At 47.6% G+C, this 25,571-nt stretch overlaps 1 protein-coding gene and 2 pseudogenes across 2 annotated transcripts in view; all 3 read right to left on the bottom strand.

Moving 5' to 3' along the window:
* LOC149347178 (sodium-coupled monocarboxylate transporter 2-like) overlaps window positions 1-3,369 on the bottom strand; it is a 36,232-nt gene extending 32,863 nt beyond the window's left edge. Inside the window, exon 1 of the mRNA XM_089586927.1 lies at window positions 3,230-3,369. Coding sequence (XP_089443053.1) covers window positions 3,230-3,340 — 111 coding nt within the window. The 5' untranslated portion in view covers window positions 3,341-3,369. The remainder of the gene's footprint in view (window positions 1-3,229) is intronic.
* Window positions 3,370-9,410: 6,041 nt separating this feature from the next.
* Window positions 9,411-25,571, bottom strand: part of LOC149347176 (uncharacterized) — a 53,897-nt pseudogene continuing 37,736 nt past the window's right edge. Inside the window, exons 12-15 of the transcript XR_016282569.1 lie at window positions 24,502-24,643; window positions 20,441-20,596; window positions 18,836-19,012; window positions 9,411-9,771 (exon numbers count right to left, since the gene is read on the bottom strand). The product of XR_016282569.1 is annotated as an uncharacterized LOC149347176 (transcript). The remainder of the gene's footprint in view (window positions 9,772-18,835; window positions 19,013-20,440; window positions 20,597-24,501; window positions 24,644-25,571) is intronic.
* On the bottom strand, window positions 11,882-18,774 carry LOC149347177 (uncharacterized; annotated as a pseudogene).

Here is a 25,571-nt window from a genome sequence, read left to right as displayed (position 1 = left end):
AGGACCACCGGTTATCTTGCCTTCGCATTACATGGCCTGCCCAAGCCCATCTTCCTCTTGATTTCAACAAGGATATCATTAACCCGCGTTTGTTCCCTCACCCACCCCGCCTGCTTCCGATCTCTTAACGTTACACCTATCATTTTTATATTCATGACTCGCTGGGTTGCTCTTAACTTAAGCTTAACCCTCTTTGTTAGCCTCGTTGTTTCTGTCCCATAGGTGAGTACCGGTAAGATACAGCTGTTGTAGACTTTTCTCTTCAGATATATTTGCAAACTGCCATTCATGATCTGAGAGAACCTGCCATATGCGCTTCACCCCATTCTTATTCTTCTAGTTATTTCCCTCTCCTGATCCGGATCAGCGGTCACTATCTGCCCCAAGCAGACTCTTACTACTTCCAGCACCTCGCTACCAATTTCGATCTGCTGTGCCTTTACTAGACTGTTGAACATTATACAGAACTCCGCAATTGAGTAGAACTTCATGAGGGAGAAATGATATAATCCCAGAGATTTTTTCTTTGCACTGAAGCGCCACTTTAACCATACTGTTATAAAGAGACAAGAAAGAATCGTTGTAACTGTCAAGTCGTTCTTCTTTCTTTCCAGATTACATCTTTGTGTGGACCAACACCGCGCCTTTTTTGTACCGAATGTGAAGCTCTTTACTTGATCCCTTCATCAATCTACTTGCATTAAATTCGAGCATTACTGATATTTACGCTACCATTCAAGAAGTTCATCTTTCTTGGACATCGCCTTTATTTATGAGGCAACTGTGGAATATTGTAAGATTTTCTTTTAAACATATTGATGGGAACGGCCTAATCTTCGCATGCGCAGCAAAATCTTGCTTTTAAAGTTTGTCCTGTGCTCGCATTGAGATGTTAAGACCGCCATAGAAAAGCAATGGGGAGCGTTTTTGGCAATCATTGTGAGCTAGCTCTGGAATATTCTATGATACTGTCATGAAAATATTGATAGGAATGATGTATTCTTTCTATGCGCAGCAAACAGATGCCTTTAAAGGTTGTCCTGTGTTCCAACAAATTTACATAGTCCTCGATATACCTCCATTTTCTAGATAATAAAGCAAATATACAAACTAGAAAAAATTTCTTCTGCGACTGATACTGAAGTGCAAAGGCATATGTGTAGATGTAGGAAAACTTTCAAATCTAGTTGTGGCCAATTAAATGGTTTTCAAAATAATTTTTCTGTCTTCAATATTCGCACCAATCCTGATTTTCTAAGCGCTACCTAGCCAAGGGAATATTTTTTTTACATAGTCCAAGGTTCGACGGAACACCGTCTGGTCGGGGTGAAGCATTATTTATTCACAAAGGAAAATTGGATCACTGACCAAGTCAAAAGATGAAAAATGACGTTTCGGGTCCCATACGGGGCCCTTGTTCACAACTTGTGAACAATTGTGAACAAGGGCCCCGTATGGGACTCGAAACGTCATTTTTCATCTTTTGACTTGGTCAGTGACCCAGTTTTCCTTTGTGAATAAATAATAATTTTTTTGTAAGACATATTTGACGAAATCACTCCCAAACCAGTTACTATGGTTTTTTTTTTACAGAAATCAGAGATGGTCGAGTGCCACACCTGGAACTTGTGAAATGGAATGACCATATTCTGAATAACGCATGCGATTGTTGTTTTTGAAGCCGATTTAGAGCACTCGGTTGCAGCGTTGGATAGCGTTTAAAAGAAAGATTTGGCTACATATTGGAACAATAGAACATTCCCATCAATATGTTCCTATATTCCTACCAGTGCCCTATAATACTCCGCAGCTGCTTCACAATTAGAGTTAAAAGCGCACCCTTTCTATGGCAGTCTTGACTACTAGGTGTGAACACAGGACAAAATTTAAAAGCAAGATTTTTCTACGAATCGGAAAGTTAGCGCGTTCCCATCAATATGTTCACAACACTACCTTTCTACATTCCACAGTTGCACACAATTAAATTTGATGTCCAAGAAAGCTAGACTTGTATACGCACTATCAACTAATTGGCACTATGAACATGGTCTATCGTCCAGCAGCCTCTCTGAAAGTAAGCCCGTTCTTTTGGCTCAATGAAGTGTAGGGAGGCTCCGATAACGACTTGTTTGTAAGCCACGTACAGTAAGCTGATCGGTCTGTAGCTTTTCAAGCAGTTAAATGAAGATAGTATTAGTGCTCTTCCAAACAACTGCTACCCTCTAGGTCGTGGGACTTTGCGTATACAGGGTAAGCAGTTTTTCTAGCACTACACCCCTCCGTGTTTCAAGAGGTATGCGTTTGCCTGATCCTCGATAGTTGCCTCCCCACTTTAATACTGCTTGCAAAGCTTTCTCTACTTCCTTTTCTGTTACCGGAGGACATGCGATTCCTCCACACCACTGCTTCGGTCATTACCGGCCTGATTATTCGGGCTACTGAATAGCTCTGCGTAGAAATCCTATCCAGCTTACTTAACTCTTTGGCGCTTTTAAGCTATCTTGGCGGGTAGCGCATGCTAGATTCTCTGCCCGTTATAATTCCTCATGTTGATTACCTTACGCTCATTCATATAAATTTGACTGTTCGGCCGATTGTATTTCAACTTAGCGGTTTGAGCATCGCGTGCCTTGGCGTTTCTTAATAAAATATGTCATCTTCTGAAAGAGCTTAATAGAAGAATTTCACAGCACGAACCAAAGGGGCGCCTCTCGTCCTGTCGCACTTGTTTAGCATCACATTCCCCGTATGGTTTGTGCTGCGAAATTCTATTATGTATCAACACCCACTGACCCAAACATCGGTTATTGAGACTGGGGTTACATGTATCCTCTACGGCTATTCCATTCCTCAGTTCAATTTCGTTCTCAGTAATACTATTTGTGGCACTATTATTCAACACAACTGCAAAAAAAGTTTTGTAACCGCTAATAATTGCCGAGGCTAAGGAGGTCATAAGTGATTAACACAAAGCGCGGAGAATATATACAAACGAGCGAAAACAAAAGACAGGCGCTGTTTTGAGCTATTTTTGTAAGAGTTGCACTTCGATGGAGCGCTTTTATGTCTTCATCACTACTTCTTGGCTTTTCAGCCTGCTTCGTTTCAAGGATGGCATATCAACCACCCACGATCCGCACTATACTAGGTTCGTCTCCGCTATTTCATGCTCTGTTTGTGAGCAGGATCATGAATTGTAGCAAATAAATTTAGAATGTAGTGGACGCACCTTTCGCCGTCGCTGAGACAGAGCAAAGTACAGACCGACCGCATATCCCGCGGCAGTGAGGACGCCGAAGACGGCGTAGTCAGTTGCACCCAGAGCTTTCGATGTATCCATCTCCCTGTCCCACAGCCGCCAGTCTGCTACTCAGCGTGAAACGCCCACAACAGTCCTAGTCCTCTCGTCACAGCTCACTCTCCGCGAAGCGCATGAAATAAAGAAGCTGCTGGTGCTACTATTTCCTCTAAGAACATGCAACGCGACGGCCTGCACTGTGTCAACAAGTAGAATTTCACATGCGATACCTTCTCCTTTCCTGTCTATGCGGTCGGTACACGTACAGCTGTAGGAAACCGCTATGCAGTAGTCTCGCAACGAGCCAGGTGGAAGTCGTCTGCCGCTAGGACAGCTTTCGTATCGCGTCATACTCATGCCAGTGGGGAGAGGAAATTATCCGGTGCATGAAAAAATCTGTCGCTTATGCTGGGTCATTCTTCATCGCGAAACGTTTCGGTAGGAGGGAGATTAAAAGCGCCCATACTGCGATAAACAGCCGGAATAGCTGCTCTTGTCAACTACGTCTCCATCTGTTGTAATTGCGCGTGTCTGCGCAAGATTTACACCATGTCGGACGCAGTCGTCAGATTGATTCCATTGACAATTAAGCGAATTATAAGCTAATGATAAACTTCTTCTAGCCGGGCAAACGTGACTGAAACAATGCAATTTCTTGAGTCACATTGTTTTTGCAAAGTGTGTATTTCCTTTTAATATACGATTAACTTCAGCATGTAGATCATCCTTCGCAATGTAATGCTTGGATGCGCTTTTGCGCATCGTCGCATACCTCGCTGGAAACCTTGCTGGGTGCCGACAAACTCTGATCGCGCGGTAAACTAGATGTAAGCTACGGATAGAAACAGCTGCTCTTCGCGAACAGAAAAATGAACAACCTACGTGTCCCAGCTGTGATGTGCAGGTTGGTATAATAGCGGCCTCGGTTTCCTGAGTCAATGTCGAGCTTTAGACCGCAGCCACGGTTGCCTGAGTGACTCTGGCGCAGTCCTAATAAAATTTATAGTTGGCTTGCTCGCGAGGAGAAAAGGTTCGTTCGGTGCCTTTAGCGGTCGTTTAGCCACGGATGGTGCACTATGTGCCTGCGCAGTCGTCGTGTATATTATTTCTATTTGTGGACTCGAACCATAACAAGAACCCGAGTCACGTGCAAAACACACCGTGTTTATTGGCGGGTTTCTGACACAGTGTGAGAACAGCGAGTCTGCCAGTGCACCTCGTTCGTGCACCAGGATCTATGGTGTCCAATAGCTGTAATGTATATACATACAGAGAGGGCTGACGCTGCGACTTCTCACGCTCGCTTCCAGACGGTACAGGAACGCGTAGACCATACATCACTCTCCGCTTGAAAAAAACTAAGAGGTGAATAGTAGCTCGGAAACACCAGCTCTTTTAACAACGAACAATAATCGAAGCGTCCTGTACGAAGCTGCCGCCATATCTGAACTGTTGCTAACCTCTTAGGTCGCTCTACGATGCTCCTTCTGCCATTTTTCTAAAAGGTGACACCGCTGATGTTGCTGGGGGTTGTGTATATTTGCGCAGCAATCACGTTTGCTGCGGTCATAGCTATACGACAGACTCGTCATCTGGAGATATTTTTAAGTCATTGCTGTCGGCATCGACGAAGAGATTGGTCCTCCTAAGTCAGCACGTGCTGTTACCTAAGATGTGTTATTTTTCTGACCTTGGCTTTTTGTACCCGTATTTCTGCTCTAGTTCTGACCACTTGGCTTTAATTTAGGGAGAGTTAGCCGTGAGTGCCCGAAGGGACGATGTTTCAGTGCAGTCGAGCTTAGCGCCTCCTTGTCAGGCATCGAAGTTGGCAGCCCTTGCCAACTAAACCAGTCCTCCAGCACCTCGCCAGAAGTGCTGTAAGACCGCGGAGAAGCCGCAGGTGCGTGGGCTTCAGGCCTTCCCCGACGGGGAAGCCCTGCGAGATGCCAACCCATGGAGCATTTTGGTCGCAGAGCCCTTCCAGCATTTCTTTCTGAGATTTGTGAAATCATTTTTTGTGAACACCGCACGGAGAGTGTTGAGGGATCGGTGCGTTGACGTGGAGATGTCGCGCAGTAGACAGTGTGTTTGCGAGTTTAGAGGCTTGGACATTTTACCGGAGTTCCTGAATAAACCGCCGCTGGTCATTTTGGATATCTTGTAGCACCTCGACACAAGGAATGGGGATAGGACTAGCTTGTTTTTCGTCTAGTTTGCTGTGCATGTCAAAAACTTGGTAAACGTTGCTTTCTTTCTTTGGAGAAAGTTTTTTTTTTGCTTCATTCCGCCCTCTTTTCAGACAGGGAATGTGTTTGGATAGACGGGGAGCCACAGGCTATTTATTATTTGGCCACGTTGCCAGGCAACCACTATTGAGCACAACAAGGGGGCGGGACAGGAAGTTGCAAGTAAACACTGCCCACTCCAGCTGTACGCCCCAACTATAACCAAATATGGCCTAACTCAGGCAGCTGGCAGCACAAGGTGTACCTTAGCCGCCTATGAAAAGTGAAAAAAAAAAACGAGAAGGGAGGAGAAGACAGGAAAGTTGTTAGAAAGAAGATAAAAAAGTGAAAGGCGATTTGGAGGATATATGAACAGATGAATGCCGATTTCCCGCGGTCGGGTCAGGATGGAGGTACTTTCTACAGGAAGCTGGGGCCAAAGTAGTGTGCTCCCTACGCCGAGGGGACTTAAAGGTCCCAACGACCGCCACTGGCTCAACCGCCAAGATCTCCTTTTCTATGAACATGGCGATGCAACGCGCGGCTAAACGGTGGTGACCGGGTCCGTGGTGGCGCATTACTCAGCATCATCTTCCTGTGAATGCTAGAGAACCCATGGTGTCATCATCATCATCAGCCTGACTGCGCCCACGGCAGGGCTAAGGATGTCTCATGTCTCTCACCCTGTCTTTTGCCAGCTGCGGCCACAGTATTCCCGCAAAATTCTTAATCTCATCCGCCCACCTAACTTCCTGCCTCCCCTGCTACGTTTTCCTTATCTTGCAATCCCCTTCGTTACTCTTACGGACCAGCGGTCATCTTGCCTCCGGATAGCATGCCCGGCCCAAGCCCATTTCTTCCTTCTAATTTCGGCTAGGATATCTCTAACCAGCGTTTGTTTCCTCACCTCACCCACTCTGCCCCCTTCCGGTCCCTTAAGATTATATCTATATCTTTTTTTGCATAGCTCGCTGCGTGCTCCTCAACTTAAGCTGAAGCATTTTCGCTAGCCTCCACGTTTCTTCCCCATAGGTGCGCACCGGAAAGGGCATTTGTATACTTTTATCTTGAGGGATATTGGTATATTGCCATTCATAATCTCAGATAACCGGCCAAATGCGCTCGACCCCATTCTCATTCTAGTCACTTCACGTTATTTCATCACAGAGGGAATGTGTTTAAAACTGTTTTGCAGTGAGCCAGCCTTCGGTTATAACTACCGCCAATTCCACAACGCAAAATTTGTTTTACTCAGCCTGTAATTAAACTTTTGCAATTGCATTTCGCTCTACATAGTCTAAGAACTATTCACAAGAAAGAAACCTTAGCTGCCACTCTTGCCCGAGAAGAGGAAAGAAGCGACGACAAAAAAACAGTCGGGATGATTCCAAGCCAACGGGCGCATTTTTACCTTTGCAATATGGGTGGTGAAACTCATACATGCATGCCTACGTCACGGTGCTAGGCCGTCGATTTTCCATGGATATATTTATTTCGGGCCGATGCAAGGTGAAAAGGAGGCCGTTGTTGATAAAAACTACCGAGAAAGTTTGCTATATTAGAATCACTGCGAACGCACGGATTTGTAATACGTCGGAGAAGACGATGAGCGGGCAGTGCTGCGGGACAGACTGCTCACTCGAAGCCAGCTGCGAACAGACATGGCAAAGCACAGCGGACGATTTTGCTCAGGGTTGGTAGCCATCGGAGCACTGCTTACGCACTAAAATGTCGACCTTGAATGCAGCTATTGCTAAAACGGAAGAAGCTACGAAGAAGTGCACTAATTTTTCACTTCTGCGCCGCCGCCGCCACTGCAGGCGTTTCGTAACCTTTTAGTCACACATGACTTCGAAAGCTAACGTGTAGAACCAGCGCTCCGTATAAAATACACAAATGACCGCATATCTGCAAACGCGCGCCTTATATTAAAAACGCGAGAATGCCAATTTCCTGGAGCTACTCATATGGACACCCGGCCGCGAGTCTCTGAGCGATAATCAGCGCTCGCAGCCGTAGCTCGTGGTTCGACTAACCGGGCACCGCAACGAGATTTAGCGGCCATGGAGCCGGTCCCAGAACAGCGCAGTGAGATCCTTGCCTACTACAGGCTAAATATGTGAATCTATCCCTCCCATATAAGAAGCTTAGGCGGGAAGAAGCCGTAGCCTGGAGGCAGCAACAGACGAAAACATAATGACGTAATAACCTCTTACACCACATACTGCCAATATACAACCAAAAACATACCGCCAAGCGGTCAGCGCCCTTCACAGTGTCACACAACATGGGTTGCGCCGAGAAGTCTGAACCAACAAACGTGCTGTCCAGCTTATGTCCAGAAAACTAAAGACTGTTGCTTCAGCAGCCAACAGCTAAGTCCGTAGAAGCCCTGGACCAAGGGCCCCTCCCAGTACAGTGGGCCCAAAGCTATTTACTGATCAAAGTTTATCGCTACCAACGTACGCCATCTCCCAGGTCACGTGACGAGGGGAAGCTCTACCCGCGTAGAATTTTTGTGCGAACTCAAAGCCACCGAAGTCATGACGCGGTGCCTTGTAGTGCAGCAGAAAATTTAATGAATTAGAAATCTTGTTATTTTCGTCGCTTATGACGCTAGCCTCCAGAAACTACCCGAATCTTTCCAAATTCGGTTAAATGTCCCGTTCCTTTGTATTAATCTCTGCTATCCATGCAACATGCGATATTTCGTAGCAGATAGAAAACGAAATACCCATCCACTTTCCTCATTTGCGCCGCTCACTTTCGGTCGTCGTTTTCAACGTGCACTCAAAGGCCAGTTTCAATGGGCGTTCCACGCCTCCATCTGGTGCTCGCCCATAACCTCCTTTATAATTACAAAGGAGGCTATGGCTCGCCATACTCCAGCAGTACTTAGTTCGCTTGCATTGTTTCAAGCGCTAGGGCTCGCTGTTTGCTTTCCGTGCGTTTTGCCGTCCGATATGCCCACGCCGCACTTTCTGGTGCCTACGGGGTCCCGATATACACATTATGAAAGCGAACACGCGTGTGCGTGGCCGCGCGGGCCTTGCGAAGCGATGCTGCCGACATCGGGCGGGAGTAACCGGCACCGGGCGCATCCACGGGAAGAACAGCCAGCCGTGCTTAGTGCGCATGCGCCTTTTCCGCCGATTCTCATCTGCTATTGATGAAGCATTATCAGATGCGTGGCGGCCACACGCTCACTTGTTCTCTTTCGTATTTCTTATACCTGTAAGTAGGTATCCTCATCTGCAAATCAGGCAACTTGTCACGAGGGCATCCGAGAACAACCAATCTTTATTCACAAGCGCCTTACATTTATACCTGAATGTGACGTCCCACACTAAAGAGCCGAGCAACGCGATTGTGCGCTGCAAAAACTTGCCGTAAATAATTGTTTGCTCTGGTGAAGCATGTTGTTACCACTAAAAAATGTGAGGCATCGCAGAGTCCTCTTATGCACGGTTTGATGCAAGACCCTGTAGCGCCAGGGAAAACAGATATTCAGGTGCTGCGGTTTACAATTGTGCGTATAATAGTAAGCTAAGATCATTTATTCTGAAGCAGTTTGTGGGAGCACTAATGCAAAACTTGTATTTCATGATGCAAGTACTGATTTTGCCTCATATTTCATGCTACAGTTTTATAGACACGAGAAAAAAAATTGATTACAACCCGTTCAGCAGGCCCATCAACTTCTTGTAGTTTCCGTAAAAAAATCCAATCGAGCGAAGTGAGTGGCAAACTGTCATAGTGGAGAGCCATAGGCCGCATTAGACGTCATGGCGAAGGGATATGACAGATTCCAACAGTCGAAGCCAAACAACGCAGCGGGTGGGGGGGGGGGGGGGGGGGTAGGTGCGCACTGCGGAGTCTCCTAGAAATAAAAACAGCCACTCTCCTTTATTCATGTCATGCTCATTGCGGTGAATAGAGCTGTGCATTTGGCATTGCAACACTGGATTTTTTTTTGTTCCATCAGCAGGTGGCAGAGTTGACTACAGGTGGCCTCGGATGCGCTGATGGACTGCTGCCGTTAATCTAAGGTTTTTAGTAGTACTGTGGCGGAAACGCCGGGCCTCCGTACTTGTCAATCATGGCGCCCGAAACAACTTTCAGCAGGTCGTATCGCTCGAAGTGAACGGTTGTGGCATTGTACTCGAAGTGCCCCGGGAATGAATCGTCCCCGACGTCGTCGAACACAACGCACCGGTCTTGAGGGTAGGCATCCAACACTGCTTTCATCTGCAAAAAGCACTTCGTTCAGTAAACTTCATCATCTTGTTAACAATGCGACTACAAACAGTGCCAAACATTCATATATGTTATCAATATCAATTTAATCAAGATAGCCCTAAAGTCGGCGTTTTGAGGGTATTACTTCGGGGATGAGGGGAGGCGGTAGTGCACAGTACATGAAGAAACACCTTCAACTAAATATACAAGCGTGAGAGCGCGGGAAGATAATTAATAAATCATAGGCAGGCAAATAAACAAACAAAATTACAGAAATTTTAGGGACAACTACAAAAGGAAAATGCTACTGTGTGAGGTGTTTGTAGGCAAAAAAAGGAACAAGAAGCAATCGTAAGAGCGCAAGAACGTATAATTACCAATTAATAATAAAAAGAAAGGTTATAAAATGGGAATAATTATGCATCTCGTTTATTAGTGCCGACGTTCGGTGCGTTAGGTTCAATGGTTATGCGCTCTGGCAACTTGTTCCACTCAGTGATACTGGGAGGTGTTAATGATTCGCATATGAAGATGAACAGCACGCCACGCGTTTAAATTTGTGTGGACGATCGAGACGCGGAAAGGCGTGACTGGAAAAAGTGGTGAAGCGATGGATGGAGATAGTTTATGGAAGAGTGCAACTAGTGCAAGTTCACGGCGGGGACTTGAGTCACGTCATTCGGCTCGTTTCTTTAAAGCAGTGACGCTTGAAGTATCCGAGGCGCATACAAATACGTATGAGGGCGCATGAAACGCATCTAGTCTTCACAGCGACCGCGACGGCCGCATTTCGTGGTTCTGCGGCCCCAGCGATGGCGTCGGTGTAACACTGCGCCATGCTTATAGTTCACCATGCAGTGATGTCACGCGTGACGCAACTCTCGCGCACTACGCTGAGTGGTCTGAATAGAGTGGCATCACAAGTTACTGTTTAGTGACGACTGTGAATGTTTATGGCGCAAGAGAATTTGCGACCAAAAAGTGCCATGGCACAAGGTATTTTCGTTTCGCTCAAGGTAGGGTCGAAGACCCATTTCCCAGGCAATACACCCTTTATAAGCCGAGCGCCAGACCAGGCGAAAGCTTGTACACATTGCATCACCGGTGGGTATAACGCGGCGTAAGGAATCAATCCCGGCACCTCCCACATGCAACGCGGACGCTCAACCACTAGGACAGAACTGCGGTCAGTAACGCAACGCGCACTCTAAAACTTGTTAGTCACTACCGCAAGCAGCTGTCACTGTCATGTTGCATATCACTAACCGTATACAGCTTGAACCGCCATTCGCTTTATTAAATTTGCTCAACTGCTTCAAAGTGGCAAGACGAGCCTAGTAAGGGGTTCCGATACAGGATGAATCACGAGCACAAAATAACGACAACAGAAAAGAAGTTTACGATATGCAGTTCTGTACACTGCTCAGTAGAGAAAAAAGCCGACATCAACATGTGGTAGTTTCTCGTGGCAAGCGAATGCTCGAATTTCATGCAAGCAATATCCAAAGCACCACCCCAGTTTCGATGGGCGTTAACGCGCGGATAATTTGCATACTAAACACAGTCTCTTTTGCCGTAACGCACCTGGAGACCAATTCGGAGTCTGCAGTGCCTGAGCGATTTCTGCAGTCGCGTCGGCAAAGAATCACCTCAGGCTCGGTGCTCAGGAAGGAATATAATTTAAATCCCATTTGGAGGCAGTGTTTGGGTTTGAATTTTAAGGGGTGTAACCTCCCAAAGCGACAGAGGTTATGACTGACGCCGAAGTAGAAGGTTCTGGATAATTTCGACTACCTAGGGTTATGTAATTTGCAAAGGCACCGCACAGTACACGGGACCCTAGCATTTAGCCCCTATCGAAATGCGACCGCCACGGCAGGCTTTAGGGGTTAGCAGCCGAGCACGATAGCTACTCATCCACCGCTGCGTAAGCAGCGAGCTGTGTGCCATGTGCTTACAGAAGCTTCTGAAGAAGGACGTAGCAATAAGTACCGGAGCTATGTTCTGGTTGATTAAAATTACACCTAAAGGCCCTAATAATATAATATTACACGTGATGAGGTAGCAGGTTCGGAGCTTAAGCGTTATCTAAGGGTCTACCCTTAGATAACGCTAATAATCAATCCTAGAAATATTACACATTAAGGGGGAGCAGGTTCAGAAGGGTTATTTTATACTTAGTAGGTCACGCTAATAATCAATCCTGAAAGATACTTATTGAACAAAACTATTCTGAACAAACAAACAATACAAATTTAGCAACGGATTGAATAGTAGCCAACAAGGCACACAAGTAACTCAAAAGTGCCAAAAATTGCCAAAAAATACAATTAGTATGAATTAAGAAACTAGCAAGTTCCTAAAATTTATTCTAGTCAGATTCTGAGGAAATGTGGCTCCTGAAACCCCACTGCGCTCCTTTGAGGGCAGACCAAGATTCGAACCTATTCATCCTGTAAAGGCTGCTGTTCGTGGTTCGCTTCGAGAGTTGGAGTTTTGAGAGTTTGAGAGATTAAGAATCTAGAATTTTAGATTGAGTTTGAGTTTTGAGATTTGAGTTTGAGATGAGTTCGTTTTGCAAGAATTTGACAGATTTGAGTCTCAACTCTTAATTTGAGCTACAAGAATTCGTTTCCACGCTTTCAGGTTTTACTAATCTGCAAAAATGGTCCGCGGCTGCTAATATTGTCACGAATATTACACGGCACACCGTTAGATACACAAGAACTGTTCCACTCTGCCGAGCTAGGGTGGCTAGACTGGCCACCCTAGCCGAGCGGTCACCAGCAAGGAGGCGAAGCACTTCTTCTTCCTCGTCACAAGCGAGATGGCGGAGCACTTCTTCTTCGTCCACTTCTAAGCTGTATCATTGCTCCCTCCTCTGCAGCATCGCCTCGATGCGGGCCGCTTTCATAGAGGGGGAAAATGGGTTGAACACGGAAAGTTAAACACAGCTATCACGACACAGAACCGGCGGCACTCAGCGTCAAGTACAGTCAGCAGGACGGTCGTGGTACGGCTTCATACGAACGACGTGCACAACATCCGGATGCGGTGGTCTGTGCGATGGGCGGCCTGGGGTTGCCGGCGAAACTTCGTACGTCACGTCGCTAATGCGGCGGAGAACTCGGTAAGGTCCGAAGTATCGGCGCAGTAATTTTTCAGACAACCCACGGCGACGAACTGGTGTCCAAACCCACACATGCTCGCCTGGTACATACGTAACAAATCGCCGTCCGAGGTTGTAGCGGTCAGCGTCGACGTGCTGTTGACGATGTATTCGCTGCCGGGCCAGTTGACGTGCTTCTTCGGCCCGCTGAACAAAAGTTGCGACGTCAAGATCTGGCTCTAGGCCACACCAAGGATCGACGGGCAACATGGCATCCAAAGAAGTAATAACTGGACGACCGAAGACAAGCTGGAAGTACCTCTGCCGAATCCTCGCTAAGGTACGACTGACCCCCAGGTGGCCGGCAGATGGTTCGTCGTGGCAAGCGCTCAGGATATCAGGTCGCAATTGGGACGGGACTACGAGCAGAAATGTTGCGGTGTTGCTCTCAAAGTTGCGCTTGTAGAGGACGCCGTTCTGCAGAGTGAAAGAAGAAGAAAAACGAAGAAAAACACGAGGAACGCGGGGTCCATCGCAGCCTTCCAGGTACGCGATGAGCGGCGCTAACTCTGGGTCCTCCCTTTGAAGCTGCGCCATATCGGTTGCCCTAACAGCACCAAGGAAAGAGAAGTCTTCAGTGATTTCCGGGAAGCCAGGTCCACTGGCGCGCGTGATAAACAATCCGCATCTTGGTGCTTCTGCCCCGACTTGTACACAACCGTTACGTCGTACTCCTGCTAACGGAGGCTCCACCTCGCCAACCGCCCAGATGGATCTTTTAGGCTGCCCAGCCAGCATAACGAGTGGTGATCGCTGACAACGCGAAACGGTCTTCCGTATAGGTATGGGTGGAACTTACCGATGGCCCAGACTACCGCAAGACATTCTTTCTCAGCCGTTGAATAGTTGCATTCCGAGCGCGAAAGTGTACGGCTTGCGTAAGCGATGACTCGTTCGGCGCCATCCTGCCACTGTACTAGGACCGCCCCAAGGCCTACGTTGCTAGCATCAGTGTGTATGTCGGTTGCTGCGGCGTCATCGAAATGGGCGAGTATCGGTGGACGTTGCAGGCGGTGGCGAAGCTCCACGAAAGCATCCTCTTGGTCGCTTCCCCACAAGAAGGGTGTGTCGTCTCTGGTCAGCGCTGTTAAGGGTTCAGCTATTCTGGAGAAATCTTGGACGAATCGTCGATAGTAAGAGCACAGTCCCAAAAAACGTCGAAGAGTCTTTTTGTCAGTGGGACGAGGGAAACTGGAGACAGCAGCGGTCTTGTCGGGATCTGGGAGAACACCGCGCGCTCTGACAACATGGCCGAGGAAACGAAGCTCCTCAAAACCGAAATAGCATTTCTCAGGCTTGATCGTAAGTTGCGCACATTGGAGCGCCCGGAGCACTGTGCGCAGCTGCTCGAAGTGTTGCTCGAAGGTGGGCGAGAAAATGACATCGTCCAGGTATACGAGGCACGTCTGCCACTTGAGCCCAGACAAGACAGTGTCCATCATGCGCTGAAAAGTGGCCGGCGCTGAGCACAGTCCAAACATGAGCACCTTAAATTCGTATAGACCATCAGGCGTCACAAAAGCAGTTTTCTCGCGGTCTCGCTCGTCCACCTCTATCTGCCAGTAGCCGCTTTTGAGATCTAAGGAGGAAAAGATCCTGGCATCACGTAGTCTGTCGAGTGCATCATAAATCCTGGGGAGCGGGTAAACGTCCTTTTTGTCACGTTGTTCAGTTTGCGGTAATCGACACAAAATCTCAAGGTGTTGTCTTTCTTTTTCACGAGGACCACCGGTGATGCCCATGGGCTTGTCCACGGTTGAATGACATCGTCGGCGAGCATTTCGTCCACTTGCCTTTTAATGGCTTCGCGTTCCGTCGAAGAAACGCGGTATGGGCGCTGGCATACGGGTGGTGTAGTCTCGTTGGTGATGATGCGATGCTTTGCGACAGGCGTACGACCGACCCTGGAGCTTGTGGCAAAACAATCCGCGAAGTCTCTTATAAGCGCCGAGAGGACAGCCTTCTGCTCAGGCGCCAAATCCGGATTGATTCTGACGGACGGAAGGACAGGACATGGTGGAGCCTGGTCTTGAGGGCTTGTATCCAGGGCGCACACTTGAGGCACCACGGCGAAGTCATGCAGGATGGCGACAGCCGTGCCCTTGGCGATATGCTGCAACTCGTTGGTAAAATTTGTAAGGAGCACACTAGCACAACTGTCTTGTAGTTGGACGAGCCCGCGAGCGACGGCTACTCCCTTCTCGAGCAGCAGGGGTACGTGGCTATCAGCTACACCTTCGTAGTCATGGAATAAATCGTTCCTTACGAGAACTAGCACACTGGACCGGGGTGGCACCATTACGTCGTCGTCAACAAGTCGCAGAGCAGTGAAGCGTGAGTCGTCTGTGCCAGTGCGCGCCACGGCCCGTTTAGTCGAGAACGTGACCCGTGCTTCGTGCAGGTCAATGACAGCACCGTTCGTGTGGAGAAAGTCGAGGCCGAGGATCAAGTCCCTCGAACACTCACGGAGGACTACAAATTCGCCGACGTACACAAAACCACGGATATCGACACGAGCTGTGCACCTGCCGGCGGGGATAATCAGGTGACCCCCAGCAGTGCGAATGCTAGGCCCCGACCACCCCGTCAATACTTTCTTCAGTTGTAAGGCAAGGGCCAGGCACATGACCGAATAGTCGGAACCAGTATCCAGCAAAGCGGTCACGTCGATTCCGTCAATTTTGACGCACAAATCGGAGGTAGCGCGTCGGATGCTGTCGCTACTCGCTCCCGGAGAAACATCGTCGCGTGGTAGTGGCGCAGGAGGATCTTCATAAGTCCCGGCATCAGCGGCCTTGCCTCCAGAGGCCGCTGGAATAAGTTTTCCCGGCGTAGACTGGGAGAACGGCGGCCGGAGTAGCCTGTGACTTGACGGGGGCTTGGAGAACGGTAGCGTCTCGGCGACGGTTATCGAGCCTCCTGGTGGCCTGACGTGATGTGGTTCTGGCGCGACGACCGATGGAATGCTATCTCCTGCGGTCGTTCCCCGTTCTGAGGGCACGGGTCGTCCCGCGCGAAACCACGCAGGCCTACGCGTCGGTATGGGCACGCCCTGTAGAGGTGACCCGCCTCGCCACATTGATAGCAGAGGGGCCGACGATCTGGGGCACGCCACACTTCACTCTTTCGCGGTCGCTGGTAGGCTGGCGGAGCGTCACCACGAGGGAAGCTCGACGAGAGCACTGCTGGAGTCGCGGCAGTGGCGTCGTACCCAGGGGTCTGGCGCAGGACGGACGCATACGTGGGCCTTGCATCATGCCGGCGAGGAACCTCGGAAATCTGGTGCTGTTGTGCTGGCAGGCGCACCTCGTCCCGGACGACTTCGCTCAGTGGCGTGAAAGATGGCGTCTCGGACGGCGTACGGAAGGCCTGCAGTTCCTCTCTGACGACAGATCGGACCAGCTCGCGTAGAAAGCCCGCGTCGATACCGGGAGGCATGGAGTTGGGATCAGGCCCGAAGGTGTTGACGTCGCGATTGTACTGGCGGGCTCGCTGTTCCAGCGTCTTCTCCATAGTTGCCGCCTCGGTGAGGAGCTCTGCCGCAGTGCTTGGTGGGCGGCGCACGAGTCCCGCGAAGAGCTCTTGCTTGACACCCCGCATGAGGTGGCGAAGCTTCTTGTCTTCCGTCATGTTGGGATCCGCGCGCTTAAAAAGGCGGGTCATGTCCTCGTAGTATATGCGTACACTCTCGTTGTGGCGCTGGTTGCGCGAGTGTAACGCAGCTTCTGCTCGCTCTCGACGGTCTGCATTCGGAAAAGTGGCTTTAAGATTGCGGCAGAAAGCTTCCCAGGACGTAAACGAAGCCTCATGGTTTTCGAACCATGTCCGAGCCAACTCTTCAAGCGCAAAATAGACATTGTGGAGCTTACGGTTGTCACTCCAGCCGTTGTAACGGGCAACACGTTCGAAGATCTCGAGCCAATCCTCGGCGTCCTCGAACACGTCGCCATGAAACGACGGGGGTGTTCGTGGCTGATGACAGAGGATGTGCGCCGGGAGCGTGGTCTCAGTTGCCATGGCAGCTGGTGCCTCCGAAGACCGGGGTTGCATCGCCCTGGTTGCAGCCGGAAGGAGTCCAAATTCAGGGGACGCTCCACGGAGGCGGCTGCCGCGGCGCTGGTGAACTGGGGTGAGATCCGTATTGGTCGGTAGCCTACGCGGGTCTGGAAGCGTACCCCGCACCTCCGCCAGATTTGTCACGAATATTACACGGCACACCGTTAGATACACAAGAACTGTTCCAGTCTGCCGAGCGGTCACCAGCAAGCAGGCGAAGCACTTCTTCCTCGTCACAAGCGAGATGGCGGAGCAATATCACCACCACGTTTATGTGTAGCCCCAATCGGAGTCTCATACAGAGTGTTTTCTTAAGGGGACAAAATTCACAGGCAAGCCCTCATCATTATCCTCATCGTGCCAACTGCGCTCACTGCGAGCAAAATGCCACCTATTTATTTCAGTTTATGCTTATGGCCGTCCTTAGACCTGATTTACTGCAGTAGCGCGCTTCGTTTGCGCTCACAATGAATTCAGTGTCCATGCGTATTCCTTTCTTGGATTTGAGATGGAATATGAATAACTCGCATTTTCCCCTTAAATCCATCGGAGTTCCTTCTCTGTCTACCAGTTGGCAACATTGTCTTCCTTTCCCTGTACCCGCTACTGTCGTCAATAGGCGAAAGCTGTGCTTTGCCAGCTTCGCGCAGTTTTCGAATGAAAGTCGGCCATCGTCCCTAACGAGCAAATTTTGGCGACATTCGGGCCGACGTGAACATTGGGATCAATGTAAATGTATGACCGGCATATGGTTATCCCGGAGATATTCAACGGTTTCTATGTGTGCTATATGGCTAACGCGTAGAATTTTTGGTGTATTTAAAAACAAAAAGAAAGTTGGTTGCTTTATTGGTCGAAACTTCCGGAGCCTTCCACTACGGCGTCCCTCATAGCCTGAGTTGCTTTGGTACGTTAAACTCTAATAAACCAATAAACCAACCAAAAAGAAAGTGGTATCTCACCTGAAACTCTCGGTGAGCTACAGTGCACTGAAATGTGTTAATGCAATGCCGCATAATAGCGAACAACCGGGTTCGTACGTATAAGCCCCTGAGCGCGCAGTAATGTCAGGCAATCGAATCCAGCCGGCAACACACGGGTACACGCACATTGTGAACTACAGCACACAACGCAACAACAAGGGCGCTTGTATGTTACTGACAATATGCTGATATTTAAACTTCGTTGTTGCTGCCATTTGGAAACTCAGGATCACTAGCAGGTTAATTGCTCGCTGCCGAGGCATACTTTTATCACCGATCTGGGGCAGCACAAACGGCTCATACCGGAAACCTCAAAAATAGAAAGCATAATTCACTAGAATGCACAGAAAATATTCCTCTCTAAACCATGGCAAAGTGCGAACGCTTGTTATAACGACTGAAAGTTCTCATGCCTATTTGACTCATATCCCTCTCATTCGCTAAAAAAAAAGTACACTTACAAAAAGTGCCGCTTGCTAACAGTGCACTACAGCTTAGTTAAACAGCATAACATAAGTGCACTCGATGAGGTGCGCACTGAGGTCGGAATGCCTTCAGAGAACGCAGTTTAAGGACAGGGTACGTAGCTTCGGCAGCAGTGGTTTTTTTTGGCACAAAATGTGACTTATAACAGAATGCGCAAAAAAGTTGCTTTTACCTGTACGCATATATTTTTGATGGGTGCAGTTGTTTTCCAGAAGCGCTTAGAACAAATAAACGTACCACTGAAACGCGCTGTAGTCCGCCATGTTTGTTGTCTGGATTCTAGGTATACTGGCTACTTCCCTTGACTTTCTTGACCATTACCATAAATTGCCAACCAGACGCGACCATTGCATTTCAGCTAACAGGAGGCATTACTCACCTTAGGAGCGAGACTTTTCGCATCGTCGTAGGCAAAGAAGGCGGTCAGTGGTCCAACCTGGTTTGGGAGGTTGGGACGCAATACAAACGCGTGGGTGGCCGGCCGTTCCCACCACTCGTATTTCATATATCGCACCTCAGCCTCGGTCTTATTGGTGGCAGGGTTGATTCCGGTGAACTGCGAAAATGGCACCGGGAAGAAGGGCACTGTATTCAAGGGTGCATAACATCAACGCATAAGCACGAGCATGACTTCGTAAAGATATTGCGAAAATAATGAGAACCTTTCTAAAGTAACTTATTTTGAATATCAGTACCTCAAAATATTACTAGTTATTCGGGCGTTTGATTTTTTTTCCAGATTCTCCGTTCTGCATTAAAATGTCATTCTATCCCCACAATTCCTGACCTCTTTTTTTTTTAAATCCTCCCCTAAAAGCCACATTAACGCTTCCTCTGCGCCCCTTCTGACTCTTTATCCGCTGCTGGCACTATCCTTTTCAAACCGTCAGCGCATTGTGTAATGGGGCTCGCCATCAATAATCCTTCTACATCCCACTTGTGGCTATCATCCGTGCAACTTTTGCATCTTCTGTGAGCATATTTGTGTTTATGGATTATCATCCGTGCAACGTTTGCATCTTCTGTGAGCATATTTGTGTTTATGGATTCACATGAATTTACCAAAGTCATTGCAACTTCGATATTCTCTTTGGAGTCAGGCCTCTTTGAAGGAACTATGTATGAAATGTGCTTCTTGCATCTAGAAAAGCCTGAGGTAGTAACTGCTGTCCGATCGGATCTAATACTATTTGTAACCTGCGGGTGAACTGCTGATGTCTCAAGCGGTGACCTCGGTATGGCTGGTCTCTGATGTAACTGCGCATGACTGCGCCCGAAACTTTCCACCATACTGTGCTTTGCACGTTCTCTAAAAACAACTCATGCGCGTTTTCTGGTAGTCATTTTTACAGCGCGATGTGTGCATGCAGTGAGAACCGCTGGAAAAATTCTTCGAGAAAAGATAGATTTGCGCGCTGGGAAAGTGGCGAAATTGGTGAAGAAATAGAAAACGCGGTGAGGCGTAACAAATTTAATACTATCAGAACGCTCTCAATAAAATTAATATTGTTCCTGGTTGTGCGTCGAAAATTGTGAATTTATATGCACCTCCACGCAGTTGCTGGATTCCAATAACAATAGGGACAATAAATGGGTAATTAACAAAAGGTTCCGGATTTTCAGATAATCCTTCTAGTAATTATGTATTATTCACATGAAACGGTTGTTTTTAATTCTGTTTTAACTGCTTGCGGCTATATGCGATTAACAGAAAGTACAGACAACCCAATTAAGTTTATGATGTATGCAATAACACCCTTACACGGCTGAGCACGCATTCAAATAAACTGCATCAACCTTTTTAAACTATAGATTCTATCAATCGTGCAAACTTTATTATAAAGTAGTTCCGTAGCACTCTGTTTATTCACAAGGCTATCTTGCACGTACATATTTTTTTAACTTCCGGAGGTCTTCCTAAGAAGAACGGGCTAACTGTGCAAGCTAGCCAGACCGATCATGGTAAAAAAAAAAAAAGACTCACGTTACGGCGGGTCATCCTCATCGTTTCTCTGGGCGCTACTATAAAGTCCATGATCCAAGACGCATTAACGAAGTTGATTGCCGTTGTTACTGAGAAGCAGAGCTTACTGCGGTTCAGCACTTTTTTCCAATACGGGAACGTATCGAGGATGTCCAGCTGTGATGAGAATAGGAAGGAAGTGATCTACTAATCTTTCCAGTGTGGAAAGCACTAAAACATGTCGGCACGCATGCGAAAAACACTACAGCGAATTAAGAACACTCATTATAATCGTTCAACACACAATGTGACGGCAGTGCTCTGTAAGAAAGGAAAACAAATAAAACAAATAAACCAACAATTACTGCCAGCATGAACGCTAAGTATGTGTTCGACAAAATACTGAAAAAAAACTTTTCGCTCGTTTATAACAGGTCGCAGCCTAAAAATACAGTATCACGGCGTTGTCAACCATGCGCCTTGTGAGTCTGGCATGCCTGCTTTTCTTAGCGAATGTTTCATTTTTGAAAGTTCTCAGAGGCGTCGAAAGATTTTTTTTGTTTAGATTTATGAAACTTTGTGACGAACTTTTCTGAAGATGCATTGCGGTGCGCGGTAAAATAGAGGCAGTCGCGAAACGAGCACAACGTATTCCTTCGCAAAGTAAAGCAAACATTAACGCGGGAGGTTATGATGTGCAAACGAGGCCAGTGTGTTCGGACGTTGAAAGCACGAATCATTCCCCAAGACCGAATGACACATACCGCCTTCCTTGTCTCCCTACTTTGTCTAGAGCTTTGTACAGATCACGCTTCATCAGTTACTCAACTCTACAGCAAGGGATCCCGCATTTCTCCCATTCTCATGTGTACCTTGGCTTCAAAGATTAGAGCAAAGCTGCATTGATTCTTGCTGCTATTACGAGGACCAATACGATAGGCAATAATCCGGCAACAACAAATTTTTCACATCAAGAGATCTGAAGCGGTACCCGTTGTTGCCAGTACGATGAGGCACAAAGCACCACACCTACAGGATTTTATAGATCATGGTGCCTCGACGTACAAAACGAAATTTGTTTACAAAAGAGTCAGTTTATTTCGTACTTCTTATTCCGCAAGAATTCTTCCCATTACGAACAGGGCACACCAGTCGATCGGCACAAAGGTTACTACTGGCTTTACCCATCTGCTCCTAATAATACCATTTATAGGCTGGCCCAATGCATGCGCAGTTTGCGGCGAAAAATCATTAGCCACGATTACCTCCTAGCGTGGATTTAAGAATTTTTAAGTACTGCAAGCCCTTGCATCCCACTTCAGTTTTGGGACCGGAGCGCGGCCACTAATTGAATATTTCCTCAGATCTAAATACAGGCGTCCAGGAAGCACTGCTCCAGAAGTCTGAGAACAGATGTTCGTTCTCATTCCGACAGGAATAACCACGAGTTCTTTTGTGCACTGCTATTAATGCAATAGGTTAGCTTCTTACGAGTTGATATTTCTAGGTTTCAAGTTATTAACGTGATTCTTATCGCTGCTTTACACTTAGGCATCACAAGAACGCTATGAAATTCACTTTCATGCCGCACTGAACATAATGGCGATCAATAAGAATATTCGTTACTTCTTTGTGAGAAGATTCGCATTTGCTCGCGGTTACGGCTCTGAGCCTGATTCTAGTGCTCACAATAAAGTCGAATTGAAGTTTTCGGCTGTGTGAGTCCCTTTTCATGTTCTGTCTAGTGTGTGAGCAATTATTTCCAAAAACACATGCGGTACCCACTCGCTCAGAAATATAACGCTCCTGAACCCAGAGAAATAAAATATCAAAAAGTTCAAAACAAAATTCCTTCAGAACAATTGAACTGCTCTTTCCATCAAGTAATCAACTTCCTTCCACAATCCTTCACCGCACTGATGTGTAACGGTTATAAAAACTGCCTACGGACGCATGCCATCGTTTCGATCATTTCGTAAATAGGCGCTCTTCCCCATGAGAGTCCGAGGGAAGTATATAAAAGTGAATGAGATACAGCTTAATATTGAAGATTATTGAACATATTGAATATTGAACATATTGAAAATTAAGAAAACTTAAAAACATTGCTCATTTTCAGTGTCGACAGGCATTCATTCGGAATATTACCGTATGCCTAAGATAAAAATGAGAAAGTTCATTCGATAATTTTAGTTATTTATTCATTTAATTATTGATCCATATAAGATACACAATGTCGACCTTCCCGCACAATCCAGCTCGACATACTGCAGAGAAGTTATCTCAGTACTTAAAAAACACCTTCAAAGGTTAAAAAAAAGAACTAGTATGCTCACATGGGACGAACCCGTACAATGAATGCTACTAAAGTAGACCCGCTTAGAACACAAAATACATGACAATGTTATTGAACAAATCTGTTTTGGTGATCCTGGTATCAAGAGCGACAAGGTACATTCCTTCCCCCCCACTGATCTCCACTAGGTGCCTGGATGCCGCATTTCCGCTTTCAGAGACAAGCGCGAGTAAAGCCACCGGAAGTTGGACTGGTTGCCCGGAAAGTCAAGTGTCTGCTGTGTATTTCAATGCAAAAAGTCGTGTCTTTCGCCCTTTCGTTCTCAGTTTTTTGCGTTGTTCTTGTGCAATGTGTACTGTTGTATGAAAGAACCAAGAAAACTGAACGCGACCAATGTGATCATTGTGTGCAGAACCCTGTAATTTCAGAGAAACCGAAGAAAACAGGCATGCAGGTCTCAGCTTGCCGCGGCAAAGGATACGTGCATTAAACAGTACATTCTTGTCTGGTTCTCGTCTTCCGAGAGCAAATGAGAAGTACTTAAAACCACTCGTTCTACAGCTGCCGCAGTTTCAGTTTAGAGTTTGTGGCGGACGATGACTCTTCTCATCGATGGCAGGGGACGTTTATCGCTTCAGGGCGACATTTACCTTCCAGACGTGCTTTGAACCTAACTCCAATGCACAGCCACGTTTCAGCTGCACTGCGCGAGAGAAACGACTGACAAGAAAGACGAATGCTGCAGCGCGCGTGAGAAGCGCTGTTAGAAGTCAACTGCGCCGAGCATCACGAATAAAATCCTAGTCAGGCCTAACTTGCAACAGTACGAAACAGGACACGCTCCGTCGAAAAAGCAGCACCAGACCTTTTGGAGGCGCTAATGGGAACCAACCGAACACCGTCGACACTTCATCAGATAGTAGCCTAGCCCTCGCTCCGGTTCGGTCTAGACATAATTCGGTAAAATGGTCATTGCAGAGCCGGCTGCCTGGTGAAGGTTTCCACCTATTCATTTTTAAATTTATCCCCCATTGACAACGTAATTTGTGCTTGAGCGCGGGAACAAGCATCACACTAAAGAGCACAGCTGGCGACGCTGGCGCAACAGGACGACACAGAGCTGAGCAGATGAGGCTCCATACTTGCTTCGTGAAGCGACAACCTGTCGTCTGCTAGTGTCGTCCCATTGCGATGCATTAGACCCTTATTTTTGAAACGTCTTTCCCGAAGACTTTGATGGTCTCCTCGAGCAGTTGACGGCGCAACAGGTAGGCACTGTGGTCGAAAAAGACGAGGACGGCGAAAAGACGGAATGCTAAGTGGAAAACCAAAACATACTGAACAACCGTGCTGAGGTCCGATTTCGTGCACTGCCAAAAGCTGACTTCCGAGACAAGGCCGCTTACATCCGGTGGCTTTACTTTCGGGCGCTCGATGCGCCATCCAGCCCCCTAGTGGAGATCAGTGTTCCCACTCACTTTAAATCCACCTCGTTTTCATAACAGTCAAGAACCTTCGCTGGGACTTTTGACACTTTTGCCTAGCGATACTCACAAGAGCCGACGACTTTTTGCGGCTGTATCGGGTAAATCTTGACGCCTAAATTTTTCGATCCTCTACTGGTTCCTAAGCTCTAACAGGTCTGCTAAAGCGTCTTCATTTCGGCATCGGCGGGGGGGGGGGGGGAAGCTATATGTGTATGTTCACCACGGCAGTTTCAGGATTCCACCATCAATGAACGGAACCTGCAGACACTTTTTCCACTCCTTCCGCTCAACGAACTCACCATGCCTCTGGTGCGCGGCGTGGCGCCTCTGATAGGGTTGGGTGGCGAAGCAAAAAGGGCGTGGTTGTTGTCGCCGCCGTAGTAGACGACATGGGGCTCTTCTGAGCTGTTGTGCGTGCTGAGGCCGACAATGTCCGCTGAGCTGAAGAGATAGAGAAGCCACAGCACATCTCAATAAACACCCTTTACGTTCCCTGAGAAAACCCGCACCGCCATGCAGACGTACATCGGGCTTCGTTCTTTATTCATTCCTTGCTTACGTTTTGGTAACGCCAACACCGCTACCAGCATTTTTCTTGTAGAAAGATGGCAAAACTTAGCTTTGCGGAAAACTGCCATGACTCTCAACTTATTCAGGGAGAAAAAACTATGGGGGTACTTTGGCGGCCCAAAAAGTGCACTAGGCGAAAGCCTCTGTCCGGCTACTTCGACTGCCAATGACTGCATATGTTACGGCTGCACCGCTTGGAAGCCATCCTCCTCCACCAGCTGCCGTACATCGACTGACGACGAAGCAGCGTTCGAGGCGCTGGATGCAACGCAGTACGGACGGACGAGAGAATGAACCATTAAAGGCTTTCGCCTTATAATGATATCTCTGGGCGTGACGTATTCTACCCTCCTAACCCTGAGTGTATCATTACTGAAACCAAAATGCTATCCATGACAGCAAAAAGCAGGGAATTCGTGACACCGGGAAGCTGTGAGCCTCATTTGTAGATGGCTATAGGGGCAGCTGTGCATGGGGTTGTAGCAGACCACGGGATCTTGTTACCTGCGACAGCTGCGACGTATCTACATACTAAAAAAACCTCTTAAGCATGATCTATTCTAGAAATATGAGGGCTCTCCAAATGAAGGTCCGTACATACTGTGTCACCTCGCTCCGTCTTACACAACCCTCCCCTGTGTGGTTGTTTAATACATGCAGGCTAGCACACTGCGCGACTGCAACGTTGGCGGTGACGGCGAAAGAACGCATTTCAGACACATCCCTTCTGCACCGATGTGTGACTTTGAAGTAGTCTTCCATCAGAAACTAATTCATGATACTTCTATAAATTTCTACT

The sequence above is a fragment of the Amblyomma mixtum genome, chromosome 4 (assembly GCF_055824585.1).
Source record: "Amblyomma mixtum isolate Tamu chromosome 4, ASM5582458v1, whole genome shotgun sequence".
In the NCBI taxonomy this organism is placed as follows: domain Eukaryota; kingdom Metazoa; phylum Arthropoda; class Arachnida; order Ixodida; family Ixodidae; genus Amblyomma; species Amblyomma mixtum.
Note: the sequence above shows the minus strand (reverse complement) of the source record. Positions and strands in the feature narration are given on the sequence as shown.